Source organism: Falco punctatus (assembly GCF_963210335.1).
Source record: "Falco punctatus genome assembly, chromosome: 2".
In the NCBI taxonomy this organism is placed as follows: domain Eukaryota; kingdom Metazoa; phylum Chordata; class Aves; order Falconiformes; family Falconidae; genus Falco; species Falco punctatus.
Window position 1 is genome coordinate 86,473,290 of NC_137581.1, and position 23,413 is coordinate 86,496,702.

Sequence of the window (23,413 nt, forward strand, 5' to 3'; positions counted from 1 at the left end):
AATCTGCAGCAATTACCAGACAAAGGTGTAAGACCAAAACCCCTTTGGCGTATTGGCCCCACCAAGCAATGATGTTTGAGACCTTCGGATCAAACCTGTATTACGACTGTGTTCCTTCCTGTTGTTTTGCTTGCATTTTCCTGCTTTTTCTTGAGTACGGAGAGACTTGAGGAAATGTAATTTCTGATTCAGGCCTTGAAACTGATTATATCACTGAAAAGCAGAACACAGCGCTGCATGTGTTTGATCCGCGTAGCTGAGCAAGTTAAAGTGTGTGTCTGTGACACTTACAGAGGGTGCTCTATCATAAAATACGTGTCAATGTGTACCAATGACTCATGTAAAAAAGATTCCTGAAAATGTGTTTGAAAGGTGATGTGCAAGAAAAAACTGACAGCTCACATCAATTTATTTATGGTATTTTAATACCAAGTTAACGCATTTCTCAAGTAAGAACTTATAAATCTGGTAATTTATAGAAAAAAATAAATCACAGCTTCACAAAAAGCTAACTTTCAACAGTTTGTCCCCTCCCCGCCAACACACAGTTTACAATATATTTCAACTATGTTGGTAGAAAGTTAACAGTAGTGTGAAATTCTTTAAAAATATTTGCAACGGCAATTGAAAATAAAATAATGAATTTTACTCAGTGAAAAAGTAATAGGAATTGCGTTTCCCAGTATAAGATAAATCAGAAAAGCAGCAAAAAACCTCCCTCCTACTTGCTATGTGCTACCTTCCCCCCCCCAGTACATCACTGGCAAAGGCAACACTTCAACATTAATCGTTCCCAGGTTGAGTACTTCAGTGTTTTTGGCAAGAAGACACACTCAGAAGTTCAGTGTTTGAGGTGTGTGCTTGCCCTCACCCTGTGTGCTGCAAAGGCTGCTGTCACTCCTGTTCCCTGGGGTAAGGTGGGATCAGCCACAGCTCTGAGTGTAAAGATTTTTTTATGGGTTCATGTTAATTTTTCACTCTTTTTCAACTCTCCAATAAACTGGAAACCCCAGAAATTTTAGTTGCCACACCTCACCTTCGAGTATTTACAGGAGATACAGGATTTGAATGATGTTGTTATATTTTCACCTGTGTAAAAGAACCCCCTCTGTTAAATTTATACATGCAGCCACCGGACGAAAAATGTTCCTTCTCTAACTTCTTAATTAAAAGTCACATTTTCAAAGGTCATTGCACTTGATAATAAAAAGGCAATTAATATGCATTTGATATTAAATATATTATACAGATCTGAACTTCTGTGCAATCCATTGCTTCAGACACACATATTTAACATCTTTTTAAAAACTAAGCCTCTAATCATAATGTAACAAAGAAAACCAAACTTTGTTAGAGACTGTATTTTAAAAGAACTTTAACAACAAACGCACACAAAAAACCGCTCCCTTTAACTCCTAGTGCATTTAAACACATCTTTGAAATTTTCCATGTCGTTCCCACACTTCACCTCGCTATCATTCTGTACCATTCTAACGACGCTATACAAGAATGCATTTTCTCTGACCTAACCAATAAGGCCGGCATTTGTCACGCTGTTGGTACAAAGAGGAAAGCTGAAGATAAGATTATTGCCTCACTCCTTCACCTGCGGAAGACAAAGTTTCCAAGTGGACACAACTCAGCTGTCACACACATTGCCTGTGGACTCTAGTGGCCCGTTTCAGGTGCCAAGTGCTTACTCTTCCAAGTCAGGGTTTTGGGCTATCCCAGTATATTTTGCAACAACTTGCTGTTAGAACTATGGACATGAAAACTCAGTGGAAGATTTTGGTCCCTGAGATATACTAAATGAGATTAAGAACTGAAGCACTGATACTTAATTTGGAGTGGACCCTCTTTAAGGAAAACTAGGTTAGCTTCAACTTTCAAAAGTTTAACAAATAGTGACTAAAATATCCTTAAGCAGGATGACAGAATATATGCAGTATTGGTCAAGAAAAGTGCACTGTACAGAGCAGTTTTAAGTGTTATCAGCTGCTGAGGACCAAGAAGCTGTCCTGTCAACAGCATGCTGCATCAAATCTGTCTTTCCAAACTAACAGAAAAGCACAAGAACATAAAAGATGGCCTTAGCCAAAACATTTAGTTACTCCTATCTCTTTATAGCTATGGAACTTAAGTGTCTTAAATACAACCAGCAAACTGACTACATCAGCCAGAGGCCAACCCAAATTTTCTAACTTTGTAACTGATCATTTCAAGAGTGCTCTGTGGACTGTACCAGCAGCGTCTTCGTTGCCAAACCAGTGGCAATGCATGCTGCTGATAACAGGCTTTGAGCTAGTGTTTAAAAGGTTTGTACCCTTGAATGTGTTTCAGACCAGCGGCCACTACAATAAAACATCTTTGGCAACCACAGACATATGAAAGGTAATTCACAGCAGCTGGAAGAATTGTAAGATGCTTACAAAGTTCTATAGCACATCATTAACTTTCTGCAGGGTGTTGTATAAAGTACGAAAACCCTGAAAAGGATAGCTCAACATCTGACGTTACCTCAGAAGCTTCAGGGGTTTGTTACACCAACACTCAAACAAACCTAGGGCTTGTGAAGTTTTAGAGGATGATATGCAATAGTCCACACAAAGGCCTCCAGTGCAGTAGGAGCTGATGGGGAAGGAAGCAGAGTAATGAAGGGTCGAAAACTTAAGTTTCAGTGTACCACTGGGAGGTTACTCAGGGGCTGCCAACAGACGGATTCGTGAATGGATTTAGTCACACAAGTAGTACAATCACATTGGTGGTGGGATCTCTTCAGGCACAAAACAAAATGAAACAAAAAAAGCAGTTGCATCCAGAGAGTCCACTAAGCAGTCTCATTTACCAGTACCTTAAATAAGAAAGAATATGCATTAGTAACACAGAATTTACTCTAAAACATTAATAACATTCTGTAACACAGCTGAGCTATTAGAGGAACCGAGTATAAACACATTTTGTTTTCAATTACTGCAATTATAAATTAGTTATATCTTGTGGCACCAGATAAACCAGCAGTTAAGTGTGTGGGATGTGCATATAGTAGGAGAGAAGAGACCACACTATTAAGATGGGTAAATTTTTAACAAGCAGAATTGAAGAAAGGTACTCTAAATTTATTTTTTTCTGAATATGAGTTCAGGTTTCAGAAATTTGGGAAACACTATTGCAACCAACTATTGCAGAAACAGTGATACCTGTATGTAAATTAGTATGCAATTTGGCAGTAACTCACAACACAAGAAACTAATAAGGAAAAACAGAATCTTAAAAAACCCCTAAAGCATATTTAAGCAGAAAGAATATAGTATTACTATCAGTACTGACCCCTTATTCTGTGAGAATAAAGTCAAAGAACTTTATACCCCAGTACTTCAGATGTCACACAAGATCCTGCAGAGAGCAAACCCCTGCTTACACCTCACTTCAGAGGTGCCAATTTAAGCATGCAAAGGCAATTGCTTAAATTTGAGTCTGATACAGTACAGTACTGCTTTCAGTTAACTCCCAACCCCCACAAAAAGCCAACTACAGAATACGTTGAAATCCCTCAGATGCCCACGTCTAAAACTAGTGTGAAAAACTTAGCAGACTCTTAGCATAGGGACTCCAGCTACTACACACAACTCACTTGACTAGTGAAATAAAACAAAATATTGGTCCTTTCTCCCCTGGGATAGAAGAAGAATGAAGATAAGCTACAAGTAACTGACTCAATTTTGATAACATTATGAAATGATACCATAAAATACAGCGGTTTTTCATACTCAGTCATCAGGTGCTGCATGAAAAGGCCGTTAGTTTAATGGTTCTGTAAATGGGTTTTTGCCATGTTAGTGTTCTCTCTTCTGCCACAGCAGATTTTTCCTTCGCATGTCAGTATTTGTAAAATCATGGCCCTGCCCTACAGAGACATGCTCAACAACAGCACTGCTGCCATGCAAGACTTACTGCTGTTCCAGCACATGAAGGATGAATTCAGTCCTCAGTAGATTCAATCCTCAAACCTACTATACTGATGACTGTGTTGGAGTTCCAGTGTTTCATTAAAAGATAAAATGTAACAAATTAATTAATGGAGCTCCTGTACTGAATTAGAAGGAAAGTCTGGTCAGCTAGTTCCAGCTTTTAAAAGCAAAAGGGTATTTACCAGAGTAAATGTCTAAGAGGGAAGCAGCCCTGCTCCAATCAGCCACACAAATTCTATATATCATGTTCTACCCTAACACACAGCTGAGCAATACAACTTGTACATGGTCATCACTGACGCTATTCCTTTTTAGACAACATCAATCGTAAAACAAGTAAGAGCTGGAAATTACTTGCAACTTCTCCTGTTCCCAAGCTTACCAAGTAAACAATAGGCCCATATATTGGTATATAAAGTAACTATATTGGTATATATAGTAAATATATACATATATAGTAATGGTAACTATACCAATAGTTACTGTTATCTGAAAACAAGGCCAAAAATGGGTTCTGAAGGGCAGAGTGAGCTGAGTATGTTTTCCACCTGTGGGTCAGAAAGGCAATGACAAGCTCAGGGAACGGAGAAAAAACCTCACCTTTTGTTAACAGTTCCAGCAGCGCAAGTTTAGATATTTATATGCAGGTTACTGATTAGTTGTTTTTTAAAAAGCAATAAACCCAGAATTTAAGTTGCTTATCTACCCACTTAGCAGTCTTCTTCATATTATTTTAGGTATCCTCTATGTGGTGAAGAACCTGACCTGTAATTAATACTCAAGCTGCTTAGCTTAGCTTGTTAAAAATTTACCCACTTATTCACAGCTGGTTTTATTTTGTTCTTCATAATAAAGATTGTTCTCCTTCCCAGATAGATACATTACAGTTAGTAAATCAATGTCAATCCATTTGTTCAGTTTCGTTTTTGCCTAGCGTTTGTTTAGTTTGATTTTAGTTCTCCTACAAGCTCTTCCATGCAAGTAAAAATACAATTGAATAGTTAATTCAGGCTGAATACTTAGAAACAAAATACAAACACATCACAGGAGCATGCTGGAGTCCTCAACTGTCTGTTTAATTAACATCCCCCACCCATCCCACCAAAACCACAACCAAGAAAGAAAACTAAACAATCTCCTCCAAAAAGCTTACTAAGCAGCAACAATGGCTATACTGTAAAATATTTTCTTTGACATGAAATTATGAAACACAACACAAAAGACCAAAAGACATCACCATATAAACTTCTTTTTCTTACCGTAAGAATATCTTAATGAAATGTCTTACTTCTGGCATAAGTAACTAACACTGTCTCCCAGATCAAGAACTTTCTTTTAAAATAAAACATATATTAATAGGTTGAAGATGCATCTTCATTGCATATGCACACAGTCCCTTTCCCCAGTTTTGCAGATAGGCCTTTTAGGGTCTCTTCTCTTTACACAAAACGAATTCACTTATCCATCAAAAGCAAAGTACAAAAAGAATATTCTATAGATTTAGCAGATGAAGATTTCTAACCATGCAATAGTTCAAAGGGGACCAGAAAAATGAAGGGGGTACATGAAGCCTTTCAGGAACAGAAGAAAAGTCTTCATTTTATTTAAACAAGAGACTCAAAATAATTTTAAACATTATGAGAAGAAATACAGGATAAAGGACAGAACCTTATTCTAACTGCAATGCACACTGTTATGCAGGCAATGCAAAACCTGTATCACTTTTGTAAACTGTGTACAGTCTGCAGAGCTAGACAAAGGGAGGGAGAGTTCAAGGTTTCATGTGCATCTAACAACTATGAATTTCATGGCACGTGAGGATGAATTCAAGATGGCATTCTCTTGGTTCCCTTAGGTACCATATGTTTAATTCACACCCTCAAACACTCGTGTGCATGGACAACAAAAAGCATCAGTCATTTTTGCTAAAAATAAACAAGATGGAATACAAAAAACCCCAACACTTAAACTAGTGTAGACAGCTTTTAAAGTGATCTAGTTCAAATAATAACTAACCTGAGACGTACTTTGCTCCGATTAACATTATCATGCTACTCATAATAAAAAACCCCAAAGGCAGACTACAGAAGATACTAGTGTCACCTGATGTCATCCAGGGGAGGGTGTTTCCAGTCAAGCAAATCAAAAGAGAAATATATATATAAATTGCAATATATATTTTTAAAATCATATGAACAGCAAAAAGTAACAAATATAGTGACATTTGCAGAAAAACTAAAAAAAGATTATGCATAACCCCCACAATAATTTTAAACAGGCTCTCAAAATAAGAGGTAAAATCCAAATTCCACTGTAGCACTATCTAGGTGGAGCCCATTTCTAGTATTCTTCAATCTCAAAATACTCCTAGTAGGCAGAAGACAAAGTTTCAAAGCAAGAACTAAGGAAAGTAACATTTCCTCCCTGACAGTGTTAAACCAGATAATCACTGAGGATGTTTTGATAAACATACCCTTTTTCACATCACCTGAAGAACAAGAGCTATTTTTATATTCTGCAAGGCAGAATTTTGTATCCTTCAAAAGGAGATAAAGACATGTAAGTAGGATAAGCATCAAGCACTTGGGATTTTAGGATACATAACAGAGGGTTGGTTAGATGTAATGCTACTAAATCATAGTGGACAATACTGAAGTGAATCTTATTACTCATGCCAAGTTACCTATTTCCCTTCCAAACAGCCTTGATGGAATTGTTTGTATAACCATGATGTGAAAGGAAATAGTTAAATCAATTTATAAGATGGTAAAAAGAAAATTTTAGCTTTGGCTAAAATAAGCCAATACTTTATATATATATATACATATATGATATAATAATAAAGCAAGAGACTTCACGCAGCCTGAGGACTCCAACTGTGGATTGTTGGGGGAGTTTACATTTCAAGGATTCTTTACTTAATACTTTTCATTCTAATAGTTTTTTCAACAAAAGAAAATGAAATGAAGATAAAGCCCATAAATGATGTGTTGTAGGATAATTCAGGACTAAAAACTTATCCTGAAATATAAAATTACAGATCATGGAAGACTGCAGGTTTTGTGAAATTCAAACTTGATGGATGAAAAAGCCCTCTACTTCACAAGAAAGATCTTGTTCAGTCTCTCAAAAGTGTTTGTATATTTTCTGTGTGTGAACAATAAGTCTGCAATTCTTTACTTCAAGATAAATGCTCGTTCTTAGCTCTTGTGGGTCAAACAGATTTTGATGTGGCTATCAATCCCTCCTTCCTATATAGCAAATAAAAAAGGCAAGATATAGCAAGAAAAATCACAGGATGAAACTCTTCTCCTTTGCAACATGAGGTTATAGTATAAGAAAGTTTATGAAATCCCTGCACTGTCATAGAATTGTGCTGTATCTATTCTTCTAGGTAAGACTTTTCTTTTGTAAACCAACGCTATTCTGCAAAACCTGAAGTTAGCCTTGATTTCATGTCCTCTGTTTTTAGAGCCCTGCAAGATATTGCTTCTGTCCTCCTTTCAAGATGAAGACCTATCTATCTACTTTCCTACTTTGTTTCCACAGTGGTTTTAAGTAATAATTTTTAGATCATTGGAACAGTCCAGAGATGGCATGAACAGAAAAGGTCACCAAACTCCAGATTAACTACCTAGGCTAACTGTCTAATTATTAATACTTGACCTGCATTAATTTCTGGTTTACCATTTGAAGGAGCTTCAGAAGTCTCCCAGCCCATAGATTTCAACACAGCTTTCTTCCATCTGGCATAGCGAAATTCACTTTCTGAAATTGAGAAATCAGCAAACAGAAAAACCTCTCAACAGATATGAATACAACTACAAGTATTTAAGCAAAGACTGCAATATTAGCTTTCTACTCTTTTGCACAGTATAATTTGCCTGGACAGAACAAGTATTATAAAATGCTGTTTTGAATACCAAAAAAAACAACCCAAAACAGACCAACCCCAAACTCCAGAGTTATGCACAGTAAGGAGAAATAAACCTTAAAATCAATTTTCTGCTTGCTCACCAATAAGGAGATTTATAAGTAGAACAATATGAAGCAATTGCTATTCATGTAGAAGCCCTTCAGTGTTGAAAATACTGTTTTGAACTAGGTATTATATCAGTATTTATACACAAAACAGTAAGACAAAATTCTGTACCAAAAGTTAAGAAAGAATTGCTAAGACAAAAATGTATTTGTCTCGCATATGGATTAATTATGTCAAGTAAATACTTTCCATCTCTAGAAGCACTTAAGTACTGACGAAAAAGACAGTTAGCTAAAAAATGGTAATTAATGTAGGCTTTTTAAAGCCAAAAGTCTCCCCCAAACAGTCAGTCTGTCCTTCCTACATCTGTGAAAACTCACAAATGCATAGGAGCTTTAGCAGACATCCTTCTCAGAAAAACTTTCAAGATTTCTTTGATTTTACTTGCTATAAATCAAAAGCTACTAACTGCAATGCCCAGTGCCCAAGTTTCCTTCAAAAAGAAGAAAAAAAAACCCCAACACATTCCCCTATAGTTATGCTGTTTTAATCATTTTCCAATCTTACTAGTCAATAAGTGGAGAAAACAGCAAGTGAAATGCACTCTTCTCTAAGCCAAACACTGTGAAGCTGATCTTCAGCATTTGTGAAGATATTCATATATAGCAGTTTTTATATCAATGTGAGACTGCAACAAAGAAAACCCCTAATTTGTCGGACACTAAATATTAAGTTTGCAACTTCTTACACAATATGAAAGTGTTTTACCTTCTGGGTTGATCTGTGGTTCAAATCGTTCACATGTCACTGCTGTCAAATCTCCAGGATTCAGACTCCAAATTCCAACTCCTTCCGCGGCTCCTGCTGCCATAGCAGCTCCTAGAGCTGTTGTTTCAGGCATTGATGGCTTTACTGAAGTAAATGACAGAGGTGGCCATGATGATTTTTAATGAAAGTCACCTTGATGACATCAGAACTAAAGACTTATATATCTAGAATGATACATATTTTGTAGAACTGCTATATGTTTCCTTTAAGTTTACCAACTGCAAACCTCATTTTATTGCCATTCACGTGGTTATAAAGTTAACTTCACCTATCAGTCATTCAAGTCTTTGAAATATCTCAGCTCGCTACTTCCTTCAAGACAGAATTACGCAATTGCACACTTTCATACCATGTGCAGGGCTGCTGACCTCAGCCATCAGTTTCCTTAGAGTACTCCTGTTAACAATATACTATTTTTTGTCTTCTCCATCCCTCCTCAAAGCAGTGATCACTGGCTAAGTTATCAGTCTTGTTCCCATGGTCTAGATACTGTGTTATTAAAAGCATTTCTATTTAAAAGAGGCATCTTAAGAGTGTACTGACTAGCTTGTTGGCCTTCCACAGATGATACGGAAGACCATCCCACCCCACATGAGCAGCGGAGGTGTGAAGTTCTGATTTATCTCTGAGCAAGATTCTCAGGGCCAACATGTTGCAGGAGACCATTAATTTCACTGATTTTAAAACTGTCAAATGTTTAGACATTGATATAACAACTTCAATACCATTATAGATATCGTATATATTTCAATAAAATAAGGAAGTCAGTGATTCTCTATGAAAGTGAATCTCAAAACTGGATGCAAGATCTAGAAACTTTTTCTGACCACCCCCCCAAAAAAACCCAGCAAACAACACAACTTCCTCAAGCAGCAGCAAAAGACCAGCAACAACAACAAAGCAAGCCATCCAGTTTGCCCTCATTAGCCATTACAAACCAATATTGCTTTCAGCTTTAAAAAGAAAATAGGAGTTGTAATTTCATCTTACCTACTGGAATACAGAGAATGTCTGACTGGAGTTGCATGAGAACTTTGTTATTGGTCATTCCTCCGTCTACTTGTAACTGATTTAGTGGTATCCCACAGTCCTTGTTTATGGCATCTAAAATCTTAAGCGTAATATATGTTACGATTTAACTGCAGAGAAATCCATGATACCTTCTGAGTATAAAATACAGATAATTCAGCATTTGCTGAAGAAGAGTGTTAAGTTGATAATTCCCCTCCCCTATACATCACGAGGGCAAAACAAAGGTAGTGACAATTCAGTTTTGCTTAACACAGAGCAAATACATTCTGTTTATTACAGAAATTGTACTCTAGGAGATGGTTCTCCTCTGATGCTCTATATCTAGCCTGTGTTGCTTAAATGGTCTGAGAAGAAGAATTTTGAAGAAAAGCTGATGACAACTATAACATTTATCAAAGCTAACAAAGGAAGAAGTAACACTAAATGGAGTCCTCTAGCTCATTACAGTTTGTCTAGATACTTTCTCTAATTTGACGTATTAAAGAACTGAAAAATCAAAAAGTTTGAACTAGCGATCTGGAAGACACTTCAGGAGGAACTGCTGAATGTTTAACTATTTTGAAAGAGCAGCCTCTTTTTCAATTAGCTGTTGAAAATCCAGAGTTTCACATTACACAAGACAGACTTCAAAAATAAAGTGTAATTTTTTGAAAAATTATGTTTCCTTCTTTTGGGCACAGTGGATAGCTGAAAATAAATGAAAAGTGTTAAAGTGTTTTCAAGGGACAATTAATCAAGAGTGGAGCATTTAATTCACTGATACCTATCAATACGGTTTTTAAAGGGTTTCCTAAAAATGTAAGATTTGCCTCAAACCTTAGCTACTGGTAACATCACAGCATTATCCTACAAGCACCTACTAAATGCAGGATAGTGCGGTTTCTAGGGTTTTGTAAAAGCAGTTAATTAAATGTCATTTACCTTTTTTAAGGTTGGTGCATAATTTTTGTTGACAAAGTTAGGCATTAACTAGGGCAGAATGATTTGCTCTTTCTAATTTTTCGATTTATTTGAAAAAAACCACAGAGGTGTGCTTTTTTGGGCTTTAAATGACAAATCAACATAGACCACAAAAAACACCAAAGGTACAACACATTCTATGCTGTTTTGTAGTCCATGAAGTACTCAGTTACACAATCCTTGCTGGGAAAAATCAACGTCTTTTTTAAAATGGAAGAAATAAATTTTAGGTTTGTAAGGTAGTAAAAATTACATAAAGATGAGTTGTCAAGTAGACTCTACCCACTCTCAGAAAGAAAGTCAGCAAGGTCCTTTATCAAAAAGTCTTTAAAAGAGCTAAAGAAACTGCCACAGCATAAACAATGGTTAAAAATCTAGAAGGTAAGAGTAAGGCAAATTTTTATGGTGGCAGCACCTGTCCATGGGCCTGCACTGTCCAATAAATTAGAAATAACCTGGAAAACAGGATTTGTAGCACAGCAGCAAAGTTTGTTGGCACTACTAAGCAAGTACTGCTTCCCACCACTTATTTCCTTCTCATGTATCATTTTACATTTGTCTATGCTGATTTCACCTGCCATTTTCACCATTCAGAACTTCATCAGTGCCTCACCATCTCAGCTTTACATACATGTACTGTTGGAGGCTCTGGCTTTGTTTACCACTGTGCGAGGGCATGTTGGATCATACCATGCACTCAGCAGAGATTAAAAAAAATGAAAAGAATGCTAGAAATCAGGAAGGGATGAAGGAACAAACCAAATCATGATCATGCTGCTACTATCTCTATTGCACTGAGGTCAGAAGAAGGAACAGAGACTTAGATGGATTGGATGGCACAACAAAACAAGCAAGAACTCCAATGAACATGAAATTTGAGGGTTTGCCTGAAGGATACAAAAGAGTTCCATTTTAAAAGGAATTAAGCCAAAAGAACTTTGTTTCTGACAACACAAAACTAACAAGTATCTTTGAAAAATGTTTATGTATTTTATCGGTGTCATAAGGACTTAATCTGTCAATTTATGTGTCCAGAGGCCTGATCAGGCGCTCCTGTCATTGTGATAAAACCACACTGACTAAAGTATAAGGAAGTATTAGATCTGTTCTAACAGTTAACTTTACTCTTACTCAGCCTGAGAACTTTATTCCCCTCCCTCCTACTCCCAGCCACATACCCTGCCTCTTGTTCTGATATTTGCTACATTCGCGGTGAGGCAGTTGAGGTCATTAATCCAGCAGAAAAAAAGCCTAGCAAAAAGAGGGATAATTTTCTGCTGGAAAGTTCATTGAGCTGTCACATGAGAGGGAATGGATGGGAGGAGGGACAAGGAAAGAGGAGCACACAACAAACTAGACTGTCAGTTCAGTTCCCTGTAACTTCATCCTGACTTCTAGTACCAGAATTAGAGATATATCCTACTTCCAAGCTCCTTCATGACTTTCTGAGGACTCAGAGGCCATTAGCACAGCTTCAAAAGCAGACAGCTGGGTGAAATCTCTGGCTGTCTTTTTCCACATGAGTACTTTTTATTCTGTCACTACAGAAACAGCAAGCTGCTTTCCTCCTCTCACAGTTTTAGCTGGGTGTTATTTTAAAACTCAAGACATTTAAATAACAGCAGTTTAAAAACATGCAGTCAAATTCAGGTTTGACTGTTACCCTTTGGGTTCTATGGATTTCATTTTCTCCTGTATTTGTATGGAACACAGGGAGTGTAAATTGACAGTAGATGGTGACATAAAGATTCTAATGCTCAGATACTGATATAAACCCCTCTGATTTGGTTGGAGGATTAAATTCTTCTGTGAGAATTTGAGTTTGCTGTTGCAGAACGCCAGCTAAGGCAATACAAAGTATAATGGGGAGGAAGTGAATTCAGATTACCATCGGTATGTTTGCTGCTGTCTTGCTTTAACTCATTTTTGTTCTTGTTTATTGGAAGCACCGTAAGCCACCCCCATCACAGCAGACAATATAAAATGTAGTTTCCTACACAGATGCAACTTTTTAGTTATAGCACTGGCCTTGTCATTTACTGTTTCTATGTTCTGTCTCTCAAAGCATTCACAAAATACATTCACCTTATTTCAAGTGCTGATAAAAAGCAGCACTGCCACTCCAAAATAATGTACTACCCAACCACCTAATTGTAGCTAAACCCACAGGAACAATCTTTCAACGTTAGCACCATATAAAGAGAAGAATAGCATCTAAGTACAATATAAAGCATATGATTAATCTTCATTAAATCTTTAAAATCTTCTCTCTTCCTGAAGAGCTACAGTCCCTGTTATCATACTAACTTAAATGAGTTTAGGAGTCAATTTGCCTTTACCTCTCGTGTTTGAAAGCAGACTGCTTCTAGTGCAGCAAAGGCGATGTGGTTTTTATTTGTAAACTGAGTAAGGCCACAGATAATACTGTTGAAAAGAAAAAAAGAAACCAGTTAGGACATACTTCTTTACCAGACATACACCGTTACTTCAGACCTAGGCCTTCTAATTCAAAGTTCATCGGTTCCATTGCATGACTGCCTTCTAATATTAAAAAGCTTGTTCCTCTTTAATCTAAACTTTCTCATCCTTATTTTCCTGACAAACATGCTTTCAGTGTCCAATTGATACAATTGCTATAAACTTAAAATTTATTGCCAATCTGCATGCAGATGGGTGCATATTCACCCATAACCACACAAACACACACACAAGCTCCAGTCTTTCTTTAAGAAATGGAAATGCACGATCAAGGCCGATTTTTCTTTAAAAAATAGTATTGCTGATCACTAAAACCTTAAGAAATTCTCTAGTGCTTTCAGTTCTTAAGGAAAAGCCCAGCTGGGTCAGTGCTGTGCTCTAAATGCTTAATGTCTTTTTCAGATCTATTCTGATCATTAGTTGCTTCTGCTCCTTCAAAGAGATTTTTGGATATGGAAATTATGCTACATGTAACCACGAGTAAGCTGAATTCTGCCAATGTAGTCTGAACTGCAGAGCAAATAATCATCCTTTCATTCTTTTTTGACATCTGAGGAATAGTAGCATACTACATAGAAACGCTGCTGTATTTGCTGCTGGATACATGCAAGTTCAAAGATACTAAAGGACATTTTTAGTTGTTACCACTCCAAATATCAGCTTTTAACAGTTAAAAAGTTAAGCACTGTGATCTGAAAAACTAAAAACATCCATATCAATGATTTATTTCTTCCTGATGTACAAAATGCATCTAAGTTCTAAAGATCCAACTACTTGAAACCTTGGAAACTAGATATTCTTTAAGATTTTTTTTTCTCACTTTAGGCAAGTTATTTCATATTCAAATCTGTTATGCTTCTGTGACTCCCATGGCATGTTCTGATTCCAGCAACAGTAGGCAAGCTCACAACAGCAGAAAAGACGAACAGAAGGTTATTGATTGAACTAGTAGCTCTAACTAGTAGCAGCTAGTTAAGTCCTAACAACCAGGAAAGGGAATGGCAGGAGAGGGGAAAAGAGTGTTCAATAGACTGGAAAGAAAGCTGAACTTAAGAGGAAGGAGAGGGAGAAGAAGTGGGGAGGAATTAAGTATATTATATATATATATAAAAATAATCATGTATATATAATATTATAAATAATATAATATATATATATATAATATAATAAAACACCTATCAGCGCTAAATTCTTCACTTTCTTTTGTTGCCTGATGCCTCACAGTATGCAGACCTTCTTTTCCTCTTTAAGTGAGATGAAAATCTTTTCAGAACCAGAAATGCGTGAAGAAGAAAAGTTGGCCTCATTAGGGCAAGAATCGTAGAACTATCTTGCACTTGTCCTTCGAAATGCACAAACAAGCCCGTGTGTTTTCCCTGCCCACCTCCTACTTTATTTTGGAGGGCAGGGAAAGGCAGGCGAATAGCTGAGCTAGCTAATCCTTCTTTCTCTCCCAGAAGCAGTTGCTGGTTTGAACAGCAAAGTACAAAGGAGAAACACAGCAGTTGCTTGAAGATACCACAGAGAACGATCTACCCAGACATGTCAAAGGAACAAAAAGAACAATTTCACATACCTGGAAGGAGTAGTGATATTTGTAAAAACATTAAATCCCTCGGCAAATGCAGTGGTTAGTTAGATCCTTACCCCCTTGCACTGGGTTCCCAGTATGGTGCATACAGTCCTGAAAATGCTGGCACAAAGTAGCAGCCATAAGAAGTCCCCACTTCCGCGGCCAGTTTTTCTAATGCACACACACAAACAGCCTTCGCTTAGCTCTTCACAACTGTTCCAATATGTAAATATGACACTTAAAGGTGTTATCATTTAAGTAGGGAAGATACTCAGAATATGTTAGGTAGCTACAAAAATAATCAAGCCACACACAAGTAGAAAATACAACTAACTCTGGCACACCCTGCTCCTCATTAACAAGCTTTCCATTTGCAACAATATAAATGGAAGGTGGGGCATAGGGAGTTTGAAAAATGTACAATGTAAAATGAAAAATTAAAACTGAAAACCAAAATCGTGTACTCAATATTCTGACCTAGATACTGTGAGGTTTTCAAAGGGTACCCTGTGGGTAAAGAATGTACCCTTCAAAGTAGTCCAAAAGGTCACATTTTACTTGCTTTTAAGTCAAAGTAAGCAAGGGAAACTGGATCAAGACCAAAGGGATTTAAGAATTAAATTCCCATTAAATTCAAATGGATTTAGAGTTCTAAATTCTTGGCTTATGTATATAATCACAAGGTCAGCTACAAGAAAATCTAAAGTTTCTCAATATCTGAGTAATAACTTTAGATATCAGAAGTCCCCAAAATTAAAATATTTGTAATTTTAAAAATTATATTAAACCACCTAGAACAGCAAAAGAAGTAATGCTAATGTGCAGCTCCTTCCTATAACAAGAAAGTATTTTTTTTCAGCTTCTGTAAATTTCCTCTGTTTGTATTGATCAGAGAAGCATAGCAATAGAGAAAAAAGTCTTTTTAAAATGGTAATTTCACACAGGCTCCACTTAAAAAAGGAGTGAAGGGAGAAGTACGAACACATTAAAGGTAAATAGGGAGAGATGATGAAATCCCACGGGACTTTAAAACCACTGACAAGATTAAAGTTTTTGAAACTCAGACCTTCCAAAGGTCTAGTCAAACGTGTGAAGCCGAGGTATTATACTGTTTCAACAGCTGGCTAATTCATGTGACAGTAGTTTATATTCTTCTGTATCATCTGTGAGGCCTTCTTACAGAGAAACAGATTGACATTTTCAGTTTCTGCTTCATCTTTGAAGTTTTACGTAAAATTTGAATTCTAAATTTTTTCACCTTTGAATAAGACATCAAATTATTAAAATATGTAATTAATTGCTTTTTAATCCTAAATCTCATTAAGTCTGTCACTTTGAAACCGTTACACTTGCACGCTTCCACCATTTTCTCCTTTTTCAAAGTTTGATATATTCCTAGTTTCTATGTCACACACCAGCTTGTTTCAGTTCAGCTCAAGCAGAAAACATCAGCTACCCAAATGGTAAAGGATTACTGTATTCTTAGCCAAAACAGATTACCATCCTCCCCAATTCCTTTAAGAGGGAGCTGTGCAAACTGAGGTTCTTAACTCAACAGATATGAAGCCTTTACATAAACCATTGCACACATACGGCTTTAGGTTCTCATGTTTATGACAGGAATGAATATGTAGGTTTAGGATCAAATATGCTCTAGCTTCTGTAGTAGAGACTTAAATACTCTTGGCTCTGGAAAATTCAATGTTGTATGAAACTAGGAAATACACTGTAAGTATAACATCTTCTTGAATATCCGCTTGCTAGGGAAACTACTAAAAAGTACAGCTTGCAATAGAACAAAGCTGATGAAGGGTTTCAAAGACTATTGATATGCTATATGAAATACATGTATCAATAAACAGTAATTTCATGGATGCAAAGCAAATTGTTCAAACACAGCAAAATATATGCATCTTCCAGCTTTTCTTTCCTTGAATATTTTGAGCTTTCATTCAACATCAGAGACGTCAAGACATTGGTAATGAAAACTTAAAAAACTGAACAGCTCCCAGTTGTGAGTACTCACCAACTTCCTGTGAAGTCTTAACGATACCTAGATTGTCCCTCAGCCAACGAACAACAGCACCAGCTATTGCAACAGATCCCTGAAGGAAATAAAATTACCACATTAGGAGACAACAACTGGTAGCCTCATGTTCCTTTTTACAAGACTGGAGAGGAGGGGTACCTGCAGCCTCCAATTGCAGGCTTATAGTCACAGCTTAAAGTACTCCCAAGAATGCTCACAAACAAAACACACATTTCTCAGCAGCTGGAGACTGCCATGTAAAACCAGCAGTCTGTTACACAGGCTCCATGTAGGAAAGGTTCATATTACATGATTTTTTCCATAGGGGGGAGTTACCATGATATTTCCTAAGCATTCTTCTTGTCTCTCTAATTTCGCCCTTCTCCTGAATATATCGTTACAAGGCCCAGAAGCCTCAGTCTTCTTTTTCTGACGAATTAAGATTTTTATGCTTTGATTTAAAAACCGAAGACTGATTACATCTAGATTCTAAATACAGAAGCTCAGACAGAGAGAAAATTTAGGCACTTGCATTTGCCAGAAAAATTGCTGTTGCCTCAGCAAATGGCCCTGAATGGCTCCACCATATCATAGATGGCTCCCATCTCACTTCCAGGTCCAAATGGACTTCTCTACAAGTCCCAAGTCTGCCAGACTAAGCTTCAAGTAAAATGGGAGCAGCATCATATTTTCATTCAAAGCCTTTGCTTGAAGGAGCGGGGGTGTTTTCTACCCACCTATTACAGTTACAAGACAGGGGTTTGATTAAAAGAAAAGGCTGAATCCACATTTTTTGACTCTTGGGAAAGTGTCTTAACCAGTAGATTATAGAAGATTCTAGCATGGACACAGGAGAAAGGACACTTAATATCTTTTGTGGAAGCCATTTCTTCAGACAGTATCATTAAAGACTTGGAGATGAGGAAGAAGCAAAATTACACATGCACATGTTTCAGCATGCAGAAATACAAACCACTCACAAGACAATTCCAGTTCTTGCTTTAAGAACATGGGTTAGAAACAAACGAAACCTCTCACACACTCTCACAAAGTCAAACCCCAAAGTTTGCCAGAACATGGCAAATGCAACATCAACTTTCCTTAGGGAAGGAAAAGGAAATGAAGTCAGCCTCCCACATTCTAGTAAAGTAATATAAACCACAAACTATTCTCCCAATGAAGAAAATCCTGTGTGTTGTCTTTGTGTGTTTCACATGGAAAACAGGCTCCCTACAAAAGCTCAATAGCAGCAGAGAATTCAGTATGTGTGTTTTGAGAATAACTATTAGATCAAGCCCACTAAGCAGCACAGATGGAAGAATTCTGTTATTCCTGATGAAGCTTGGGTGCCAAGTAGATGTTCAGCTGATCTGTGCTTCAGAAGCAGAGCCTTAGAACAATAGACCCAGAAGTTAAAGTAAAAATACCATTTTCTACAGAATTTGGATGCCCTCAGAGTTGTGTGGAGAACTGAGGAACTGAATTCTGGAATTAAGCACCTAAGTCTTAGTACGTAAAAAAAAAAGCTCAATTGTTAGAGGATTCTTGTCCCAGGAATTTGATTCAGATTTTTAAAAGTTAGAAGTAAAATGCATTAGAATGAAATAAACCCCAAAGCCTTTCATTATGACTTTTGTTATGAAAGGATAAGTGAAACACTAGTACCTTTTCCCCTCTCTATTAAACACAATTTTAGTATAAAAACGTTTTATGTATTTATTACGTTTATTAAAGATTTGAAAGACTGTGTAACATTTTTATGTTTTAGCCATCATGCCCCCAAAATATAAATGATGCAATGTAGAAATACTGTTATTAGATTACATGATACAGATTAGAGATAGGGGTAACCAAAACCACACGTAAGCCTTGAGGCACACAAGCTACAACACAAAGCTATTTTGATTTCCATACAACTGAAGACAATATTAGGATATTAGAAAACAGGAGTAAATGAGAACATGTATCATTACAAAGAGGAAGAAATTATTTGACTTACCTCTAGTGCATAACAAACAGGTTTGTCTCTGCCTAGTTTGTAAGCTATTGTGGTTAGAAGACCATGCTCAGAAAACACAGACTAAATGGGGAAAAGGAAAAGAAGAGGTAAAGCATGAACAAAGGCAGAAAATATTTAAATAAAAATATTCAAATGATAATAAACAAGAGACAAAACCTTCACTGGCAAAAAAATGGAATATGGAAAGTTTAACAAAGTAAATTATCAGTCACTCTAAATAAACTCCTAAGATAGAAGCCTCTCATCACTGGTGTTAATTCTTGCTTCCACAAGCTGCCTCAGGTCTTTCCATCCTCCTTATAGCAAAGAACTGAGGATCTTTAGAAGGAGATGTGAATGAGAAGGAAACTACAGCTTTGCATTATTTATTCAACTAGAACTACAAAGAAATAATGGGAGAATATGAAGGGAAGAAATAAAATAGCCAAGACAAGGAGAAAAGCATATGGTTAAGTAACACAACACTCAGCACTTCTGGGTGCGTTTAAGGAACATACACAGGGAAACAGCAAGAAACTTGCTATGAAAAGTTATTTTTTGGAAACTTAAGGAGCTAGGAAATGGAGTCTTACTGAAACACCTTGAACAAATTATTACTTTCTATTCTTTCACAGCTCAGTATGAACTTTTCCTTATCTGTAGCAATAGAATTGTTGTTAATAAGTTTAAGAAAGGCTAATATTTTGTTGTACTCAAGAACGTAAATATTAAGATTGTAAAAAAAATTGAACTAAAAAGTGCAACTGACCTTCTGACCTGTATTGCACAGCAAGAAACATCCTGTTCCATACCTAGCATGAAAGCAAAGTTAAGTTAAAACTAGGATGTTTAAAGGATAACCTGTTACTGCAATTCATGAATCCATGACTCCTCTGTGGAGAATCAAGGCACCACTTTTTGCCCTTTGAAGGTTATGTTATCATTAACTTGATGATAAAACCATCCTTAAAATTTGATTTAAATGCAACCTGCAGCTGAAAAACCTAGTCCCACACCTCTCGCTCTAGCTGTTTCTTGTATAATACTTGATCAAGGAGCAGATACAGCTGAAGACTAAGTGTGAATTCCTCTTTGGTCACAGTATTTACCTACTTCAATTTAAGCTGATTATGAAAGCTACTTTATAAAATAAATATTTCACAATATTAAATTCAAGCTTTTAAAGGGGAAAATGCAAGGAACTTTGTTCCTGTCACAAGGAAAAGGGTTTTCTTTAAACATACTCAGTCCAAAAAGTTCTAAAAATGGTATGTTTGTCATTCAAAGACCACATCACATGTATGTGTGCATACACACACGTAAGGGCACAGTTTAATAAAAGCAGTACAAAATACTTATAATTCATTCTTATTCTAAGAAAGTATGAATTCCCTACCTTTTTAATACCCTGAAAATTAATAGCTCAAAATAGTCCTGAGATAGTCTTCAGTTAAATTTGAGAGAAAAAGGCTAAAGCAGTTACACATATAGGTTTAAAAAAATCTCACTTTTACCATTTGGTTTAGCTTGTTTTATTTCAAAAGGTCCCTTGTGTTATAAGAGTATTTCTTACAAAAATTAACTGTGATAATATTACTTAGAACCATGTTTGTTCTACTAAAATAAAAGGCCACTAACTATTAAATTTGTGTAGAAATGCAAAAGATAAAGTGAAGGTTAATTAGCAACAAGTATAGATTAATGTGTAATTAACTCTGTGAAAGTCCCATACTGTGCATGTACCTACATGCTTAGTTAAGCACATGGTGGTAAATGGAACAGTAAGTCATTTAAGCAGAGAGCTTTTCCTCAAATGAATGTTTGATTACACCAGTTGCCTGATTTAACTGATCAGCTATTTTAAACAAGGGACACTAAGAGGCTGAGAAACAGAAAAAAAAAAAAAGTAGAATTCTCCACACTGAGCTAGACACAGAAGCAAAACTAGGCACTGCAACTGAAGCGAACCTTTCCCATCTACAATTCTGTGGATTTTTATCATTCAAGTCTATGCAATCTAACACACATTTCCTGTATTTAACTTTAGGTCACAATTTAAATGAAACTGCAACTGTTTTAATCTGTGTTTCAGAGATTTTTAAAATGAAAAATCTGTAACAGAGATCTTTCCTTACAGTGACTTTGTTCCAAAGTATACCTCACAAACCATGTAACTTTAGTAACTTCAATACTTTATATGAAAGTCAGGACACTGTTTACTTTGTAGGTCCACAGAGTCAAAAGTTAGAGCTGTAGTTATGTGGTAACTACAAAAGCATTTGGCAGTTAGCTTGAAAGAATATAATACTAAATTCAAAACAGAACAGTGTGTTTACCTTACAACTTTCATAATAACTTACGTATTTTTTGCCTGCCCATTTTGAAAACACATTTGCCCAACAAGAGCAGCAGACTGGTCACCCAAGCACTGAAAAGGGAGATTTTTATTTTAGCAAATGGGTGCACATGAATCATATGCATGAAAAAGGAACATGAACAGACACATTTAACTATAATCTATTAGCAACACACAGGTAACTGAAAGTGAGGAAAAGTCTATAGAGAGAACCTGTACTTTTTACTGCTGTTCCCCTTTGTAAGAACTGCCAGTAAAATGTGTCGTGCTACTTATGGTGAACAATTTAAAGAACTCCAAACAAACATTTACTATCTCTATGCATATTGTATTGGAAAAAGCTGAGAATCTGCCCAACACTTCCGGATTTTGTATATACTGAACTCTTTTTATATGTAAAGCAGAGCTTGCTTCCATTTTGTAACGTTACTCATTTACTTAGAGATCCTAAGTTTCCAACACACTACAATAAGCACTACACATATGCATTAAAGCTGTCAGACCTTAACTTAATAATGAAGAATCTAGTCAATTAATAATTCAACTTCAAAAGTTTACTTCATGTTTAACATGAAGTAAAAAACCATCAACTCAATTTGTAGCAGGATTCACCCATGTTAAAGCTTTTCCCACTGTTCATGCATTATCAAGTTCTTATGACAGAATCAGAGTTGGAGTAGGACTTACCCCGGAAATTGGTACACCTGTCAAAGCTCCAGATTTCTGATTTGCAAGAAGAGAAAGAAAAGCTCCAAATTAGCTTTCCATGACTACAATTTAAGGCAATGAAAAAGAAGCTAAACTTATAATGCTCAAAGGAAAACAAGCATCACAAAAGCAACATGGTTCCGTTGAGGTGTACGCTGGACTTCAGCTTAAAGCAGTTTATGCCTAAACTACTTAAAAATAGCAGGAAACTTACAGGTGTACTTTATGTCACCTCAGCAGTTCTTAACGTAAATTTTGATTAAATCATAGTGCACAGAATATTAGGTTCAGTGTAATCTGTGCAGTCAGTGTAAAGCATGAAAAGCAAAAGTGCAAAACGGTGAAGTGACTAGAAAAAAGGTGAGAGTGACGACACAATAAGCAAAGACAGGTGCCTCATTTTTAAGATACAGCATTTTAAGTCTCATGTAGTGTTTCAGTTGCAACAGGTATCGTAAGAAATTTACACTTCTTTCTTTAAGTTGTTTCTTTGTGCAATTGTGAAAATGCATTTTCAGTGAAGCCATGCAAATGCATTTCTGATTTGAATACTTTTTTCTTTAACACTCATTTTAATTAACTGGATTTAAGGTAATTCAATTTATAAATGCATGGATTTTGTGTTTCACTATAATTGAATGAATATTTGTAGACAGAATGGCCTGATTTTCTCATTTATAAAATGAAACAGCTAATGTTTACTAGCCAGTAGCTGGTTTTTTTCACTTCACTATAAAAAGAAATACTCAACAGCTTGCAAATTACGGCAAACACATACATCAAGATTACATTTTAGAAACACCTTTGGCATGAATTCTAATTGTAGTATCTCGTATTTGGAAATGTCCACTCAATTTATCAGTCTAGAAAGTGTGCTTTTGCTAATCCTTAAACCAATGGAAATGTACAGCATCTGAACAGAATGGATAAGATACAGGTGGTCAGCCTAATGGAAGCCTCTTACTCACCAGGCTAGGACAGATTTTCTACAGCCAGCAAAACGAAGAAAAAGAAAAGGATAGGGGAAGAGAAACAGAAGTTGATTTAAAGCGACCAGCTATTCTGTTTCAGTTGCTAGGTAGTCTCTTTTTCCATTTACCTCACTCATTCAGCTTAATACAACTCACTCTCATCTGACCAGCACATTAATGAAAGTCAGCAATGACTTTCACAATGAGTGGCATCTCCATTAACAGAACAGCAAAAATACTTACATTTCAGGCAAGTTAAGCTACATTTTAAATAAAAATCACATAACTTGTCTTAATCACAAAATGCCTGTGTGTTCTTAGTAAACAGAGCAAACTGTGAGGGAAAAGAATGCAAAATTACAACATCCAGTTTATCTGATTCTGAAGCTAATAAAATAGATGCCACTGTATCAGAAAAGTTGGTACTGCATCAAAGTAAACTTGAAACCTCAGCCTCATGACAACAATTAATGATTTAGTCCTAAGTAATATTCACAGTTGCACTGGGAGCAGTGTGATTAAAAAGACA

General features: G+C 36.3%; 1 protein-coding gene across 6 annotated transcripts in view; it reads right to left on the reverse strand.

The window, feature by feature from the left end:
• Window positions 1-403: 403 nt before the first annotated feature.
• The window catches only part of GK (glycerol kinase), a 36,918-nt gene continuing 13,908 nt past the window's right edge, over window positions 404-23,413 (reverse strand). The window contains exons 9-21 of one of the 6 annotated variants that reach the window (XR_013926395.1): window positions 22,882-22,899; window positions 21,893-21,928; window positions 21,210-21,277; window positions 19,619-19,661; window positions 18,850-18,930; window positions 16,848-16,926; window positions 14,896-14,992; window positions 13,110-13,194; window positions 9,769-9,889; window positions 8,719-8,862; window positions 7,656-7,736; window positions 3,952-6,071; window positions 404-2,851 (exon numbers count right to left, since the gene is read on the reverse strand). Coding sequence is in view for 5 of the 6 variants with exons in the window: in XM_080377626.1 (XP_080233752.1) it covers window positions 2,838-2,851; window positions 5,985-6,071; window positions 7,656-7,736; window positions 8,719-8,862; window positions 9,769-9,889; window positions 13,110-13,194; window positions 14,896-14,992; window positions 16,848-16,926; window positions 18,850-18,930; window positions 19,619-19,661; window positions 21,210-21,277; window positions 21,893-21,928; window positions 22,882-22,899 (954 nt within the window). In the remaining variant the exon portion in view is untranslated. Of the gene's footprint in view, window positions 6,072-7,655; window positions 7,737-8,718; window positions 8,863-9,768; window positions 9,890-13,109; window positions 13,195-14,895; window positions 14,993-16,847; window positions 16,927-18,849; window positions 18,931-19,618; window positions 19,662-21,209; window positions 21,278-21,892; window positions 21,929-22,881; window positions 22,900-23,413 lie in introns of all 6 variants that reach the window. The other 5 variants (XM_080377626.1, XM_080377629.1, XM_080377628.1 and 2 more) reach the window with 5 other exon arrangements.